General features: G+C 43.0%; 1 protein-coding gene across 4 annotated transcripts in view; it reads left to right on the top strand.

Annotated features, from left to right (window-relative positions):
* The window catches only part of LOC116060808 (zinc finger C3H1 domain-containing protein-like), a 35,361-nt gene extending 34,197 nt beyond the window's left edge, over window positions 1–1,164 (top strand). For all 4 annotated transcript variants that reach the window (XM_036003464.1, XM_036003465.1, XM_036003463.1 and 1 more), the window contains one exon: window positions 804–1,164. In XM_036003464.1, coding sequence (XP_035859357.1) covers window positions 804–989 — 186 coding nt within the window. In that variant the 3' untranslated portion in view covers window positions 990–1,164. The remainder of the gene's footprint in view (window positions 1–803) is intronic.
* Window positions 1,165–6,195: the final 5,031 nt, after the last annotated feature.

Here is a 6,195-nt window from a genome sequence, read left to right as displayed (position 1 = left end):
ACACACACACACACACACACACAGACACACATACAGAGAGAGACATGCACACACACAGAGTGCTGATGGAGCAGTGGATATGACCCATCCCTTTGGTGTGGGAGATGTGGGTTAGATTCCCACTGTGATCCATCAACCAGTGTGTCCCTGAGCAAGGCACTAACCCCTAGTAGCTCCAGAGGAGTGTGTGTGTGTGTGTGTATGTATATATATATATATATATATATATATATATATATATATATATATATAGTAATAGTTAGTCTCTTTGGAAAAAAGCAAAGCATCAGTTAAATGACATGGAATGTAATACACAGACACACACACACACACACACACACACACACATATATATATATATATATATATATATATATATATATATATATATATATATATATATATATATATATATATATATATATATATATATATATATAATGTTATATATCTATGTGACAGAGGTCTTTGTGTTTACACGCATGTTCACCTGCTGCCCTCCCCATCCTCACTTCCTCTCCTCTCTTTCTCTCTCTCTCCCTGTCTCCATCTCCCTCCCTCTCCCCCTGTTTCCCTCCCTCTCCCTCTCTCTCTCTCCCCCCCTCCCTCTCCCTGTCTCCCTCTCCCCCTGTTTCCCTCCCTCTGTCTCTCTCTCTCTCCCCCCCTCCCTCTCCCTGTCTCCCTCTCCCCCTGTTTCCCTCCCTCTCCCTCTGTCTCTCTCTCCCTCTGTCTCTCCCTCTGTCTCTCCCTCCCTCCCCCTCTCTCTCTCCCTCCCCCTGTTCCCCCTGTCCCCCCCCCTGCAGCGGCTGCTGTTTGAGGCAGCAGAAGGCAGCAGTGGCTCCTCTGACAGACTGCGGCGTTTGCTGGACAGGTGTCAGCAGGTGGGAGTGAGTCTCAGTGACCAGCTGGTGGACAGGTGTCAGCAGGTGGACAGGTGTCCCCCCCAGGCGGACACAGTGAGTCTCAGTTTACAGACAGAAGACCAGTGACCCCCCAGCAGACACTAACTCAAACTCAGAGACCAGAGATCCTATTGGCTTAGACCAATCAGCGGCCGCGCTCACACGCACACCTTCTTCCTCTGACAGACCATATTCTGCTGGTTCTGGTCCACGTGCAGAACCTAGACCATATTCTGCTGGTTCTGGTCCACGTGCAGAACCTAGACCATATTCTGCTGGTTCTGGTCCACGTGCAGAACCTAGACCATATTCTGCTGGTTCTGGTCCACGTGCAGAACCTAGACCATATTCTGCTGGTTCTGGTCCACGTGCAGAACCTAGACCATATTCTGCTGGTTCTGGTCCACGTGCAGAACCTAGACCATATTCTGCTGGTTCTGGTCTACGTGCAGAACCTAGACCATATTCTGCTGATTCTGGTCCCTAATGTGACAGGACTGTGAGCCCGTGTTTGATGGAGGGCTGGGTGTCTCAGGTTGATCTGGATCTGAAGAGACCTGCATTATTAAACCTGTTCATGTTGTGGTCAACAGCTGACCTCAGAGCAGTTACACACAGACACACACACACATATCCTACGTTTGCCCTAAAAATAAAAAAAACATTTCATTTAAAAATATAATAATTTTTTTTCCTAAATATGTAGAAAAATATTAGATTTTTTTTTCAAAATATTTCTATATTTTTTTTCTTAAATTATTCCGACTTCTCCCATGAAAAATATTCGCCTGTTTTCAGCGTATTCCAACGTTTTTCAACCCCCAAAACGTTTAGTTTACAGGACGTTTAACGTCTCCACCGAGGTGAGCAGACCAGTTTCTGGGTCTGGTTCCTGATACGAGACCAGTTTCTGGGTGTGGTCTCCGTTCTGTAACGGGCCGTGGTTGTGTTCGGCGTCTCGGTGCTGCGTGTGAAACTCAGAATATGGTCGTGATGTCAGAGAGCGAGGAGCGTTGGTGTGCGTGTGCACGTAGTCGCAGAGACAGACAGATGAGACGAGGTAAGACAGGCGTCCACAGCGGGACAGCGCCGATGTTTGGGGACGCCATGGCCGTAAGTATCCAGCTGCTGAGTGATGTTTCTCTGTCACTTCATTTGGATTCTTTTCCTCCTTTTATTTGAGTTTTACCCAGTGTGTGTGTGTGTGTGTGTGTGTGGGGGGGGGGTGACCTCTGCCCCCTCCCCCCCCCCTGCAGCCAGGCTGCTTGTCTCCGAGGAAACTTTTCTTTTGTTAAAGTGCTCGCCCCCCCCCCCCCAAACAAACGAGACAAACTGAATGTTTTCTATTTGGCTTCATCCCTCGGAGAGACTCAGAGACTCACGGAGACACGGAGACGGACTCTGCAACGCTCCATCACATGCCTTTCTTTTGTCAAATTCTACCAGATATATATATAGTATATAAATATATGTATATATATATATCTAATGATGAACCAGTATTGGAGAGGACTGAAGTCCTTCCACTGTTGTTTTTTACTGTACATGTTGGATTTAAATGTTATTAAATTATGTTCTGAAGAGAAGAGCCACGTCTCCAGACTTTGATTTCACCGTGTCCTGTGTGCTGATTGGTTCTCCAGAGTTTGCTCTTTGAAATGTCAGAAAGTCACTGGAAAAAGTAACGTCTCTAAACAAGGAGGAGAAGAACATAGGCAGTATATAAACTGGAGCAGCAGGTCCCGTGTCTCTGGACGGAGACCAGTGAAGTCTCTTTCCCGGTGATGGCTGAGCGTTACTGAGCAGCCTCCAACTGAGCTTGAAGACGTAGATGTGACGTGAGCAACCTGTCTGAAAGTTGGAAGTCTTCTGGTAGCTGTGCCAAGAGAAATCTCAATCATTCCCAATCTAGCAGAGACGGAGAGCGTAGGTATATGTAAGGAGATAACATAGACACAGGCTAATTATTGATCACTACAATGATAGTTAACATTAGTAATTAAACTTAAACAGCTAATGGAAGTCCAAACTGCCTGAGAGCTTCTCCTGTACTATACGGTAATTCCTCTACTATGAGACAGTAAGTCTCGTGGTTATGACCCAATCGTTAGCCTATTTTTATAAAAACGTCTGCTACGGAGCCATAACGTGAGCTACAAGGTAATGGAGCCTTTTATACATTGTCGTGTTTCTTTAGAAATAAACAATGGACAAATAGAGTCTTTAAACTCTTCAGATGTAAAGTTATTCTCTGTCAAAGTGACGTCAGAATGAATGGCAGTCAATGGGATGCTAACGGGAGCTGATGGCTTGGTAGCATCAAAATGGCGCCATAGGAGAGAAGCTGACCCCCTTGGAGAAGAATGGCTTTGTCTCTAAAACCCATTTCCTCGCTGTCTCTCCTCCTCGGTGGGAGGGACTGGGACGGGAGGACGCGAGGAAAGGTCAGGACTATGAGATTCAGCTAAAGTAAACCAAACGGGACCTTCTGGCCCCTGATTGGACAGTTTAGTCTCCTCTGATTGGCTTTAAGGAAATATGGCCAAATTCCTGCTTGCAACTTCAGGGTCCTCACACAAATAGGAAATCTGTGTGTCTGTCACTCACACTTTGAGAAACCTCACTGATGGAAATATTCCTCCACAAAGTTGTTCACCATCACAAGCTGAACTCTTAGAACGGTTCCTTAAAGGCACCAAACGTACAAACACGTTTCCTGCTTTTCACTTCTGTTTAATTCTGCAACACAACTCAATGCTACGGCTACAAAACGTTTTTAAACATGCACAACATATTATGAAGACCTTTATCTGATACATATCACGGCTGAAACCGGCTGTGAAGCAACTAAAGAGACTTTTTATTTACATGAGAACCTGCTGGACACATAAACCAATGAACGGAGTCCGTATTAAGTCAGGTCGAATATTTCTGTGACGGTGACGCGTCCGTCCTCTCCGACCGTCTCCTGCAGCCGAGGACGACTCAGCTTCATCCACAGACGCTGCTTCAGGTCCTGGGCCTGGGCCACGTAGTCCTTAAACACAACACAATATATATTATGTATTTAAACACAACACTACATGTTATTCTGTATATGGTGTCAGCTACAGTCAGTTTGATGTGATCCCATCAGGTCTGAAGGAAGAGACAGAAGCACCGTAGACCTGACATCCTCTTTCCTGCTCGCTGATTAAGTTTCTATTATTGGACCGAAAACAAACTGTCAGTGACTCCTGTGTTAATTAAGTCTGTCTGCATTTTGTTTAGCTAGGTCCCATGGCATGAAAATGTCACTTTATGAGGTTTTTTAACATTAATATGAGTTCCCCCAGCCTGCCTATGGTCCCCCAGTGGCTAGAAATGGTGATAGGTGTAAACCGAGCCCTGGGTATCCTGCTCTGCCTTTGAGAAAATGAAAGCAAAACGAGCGAAGCATGGCAGTTGGTCAAGCCACAGCTACAGACACAGAAATGGCACATCCTAAGGAAAGCTCATTGTGGGACTGGCTCTAGTGGCTGTAATTCTGCACCAAGGCTGAATTTAGGGAAAGAGACTTCAGATACAGTATTAGGGGACCACTAAGGTCTATATAAAGATACTTCAGATACAGTATTAGAGGACCACTAAGGTCTATATAAAAGAGACTTCAGATACAGTATTAGAGGACCACTAAGGTCTATATAAAGAGACTTCAGATACAGTATTAGAGGACCACAAAGGTCTATATAAAGAGACTTCAGATACAGTATTAGAGGACCACTAAGGTCTATATAAAAGAGACTTCAGATACAGTATTAGGGGACCACTAAGGTCTATATAAAGAGACTTCAGATACAGTATTAGGGGACCACTAAGGTCTATATAAAGAGACTTCAGATACAGTATTAGGGGACCACTAAGGTCTATATAAAAGAGACTTCAGATACAGTATTAGAGGACCACTAAGGTCTATATAAAGAGACTTCAGATACAGTATTAGAGGACCACAAAGGTCTATATAAAGAGACTTCAGATACAGTATTAGAGGACCACTAAGGTCTATATAAAAGAGACTTCAGATACAGTATTAGAGGACCACTAAGGTCTATATAAAAGAGACTTCAGATACAGTATTAGAGGACCACAAAGGTCTATATAAAGAGACTTCAGATACAGTATTAGAGGACCACTAAGGTCTATATAAAAGAGACTTCAGATACAGTATTAGGGGACCACTAAGGTCTATATAAAGAGACTTCAGATACAGTATTAGAGGACCACTAAGGTCTATATAAAGAGACTTCAGATACAGTATTAGAGGACCACAAAGGTCTATATAAAGAGACTTCAGATACAGTATTAGAGGACCACTAAGGTCTATATAAAAGAGACTTCAGATACAGTATTAGAGGACCACTAAGGTCTATATAAAGAGACTTCAGATACAGTATTAGAGGACCACAAAGGTCTATATAAAGAGACTTCAGATACAGTATTAGAGGACCACTAAGGTCTATATAAAGAGACTTCAGATACAGTATTAGGGGACCACTAAGGTCTATATAAAGATACTTCAGATACAGTATTAGAGGACCACTAAGGTCTATATAAAGAGACTTCAGATACAGTATTAGAGGACCACTAAGGTCTATATAAAGAGACTTCAGATACAGTATTAGAGGACCACAAAGGTCTATATAAAGAGACTTCAGATACAGTATTAGAGGACCACTAAGGTCTATATAAAAGAGACTTCAGATACAGTATTAGGGGACCACTAAGGTCTATATAAAGAGACTTCAGATACAGTATTAGGGGACCACTAAGGTCTATATAAAGAGACTTCAGATACAGTATTAGGGGACCACTAAGGTCTATATAAAGAGACTTCAGATACAGTATTAGGGGACCACTAAGGTCTATATAAAAGCATCCAAAAAGCAGCATGTCATGGGACCTTTAAAAACTTTGTTCAGTGTGAGCGAGAGCTTTAGTTTAGAGCCCAGGTCTACTCAGATCTTCTGGGTAATATGTAATGTGTGTGTGTGTGTGTGTGTATATATATATATATACATACATCAATGTGTGACACTGTTCTTGATTATAAAAAGGTTTATTACAAACAAAGATTCAGCATCAATTTTACAAACTCCTGCAGAGAGCTTGGAGAACGACCAACCCAAACCTCAAAATTTGTCGCTCTGCCTTTTCTTTGTGTGAACAACGTATATATCCTATGCATTGTATCAACATAGGACGTGATATGTGTGAGTATACCATTGGATGGATAACTGACCAATCAATGCATGTT

The sequence above is a fragment of the Sander lucioperca genome, chromosome 7, assembly GCF_008315115.2.
Source record: "Sander lucioperca isolate FBNREF2018 chromosome 7, SLUC_FBN_1.2, whole genome shotgun sequence".
Lineage (NCBI taxonomy): Eukaryota > Metazoa > Chordata > Actinopteri > Perciformes > Percidae > Sander > Sander lucioperca.
Note: the sequence above shows the minus strand (reverse complement) of the source record. Positions and strands in the feature narration are given on the sequence as shown.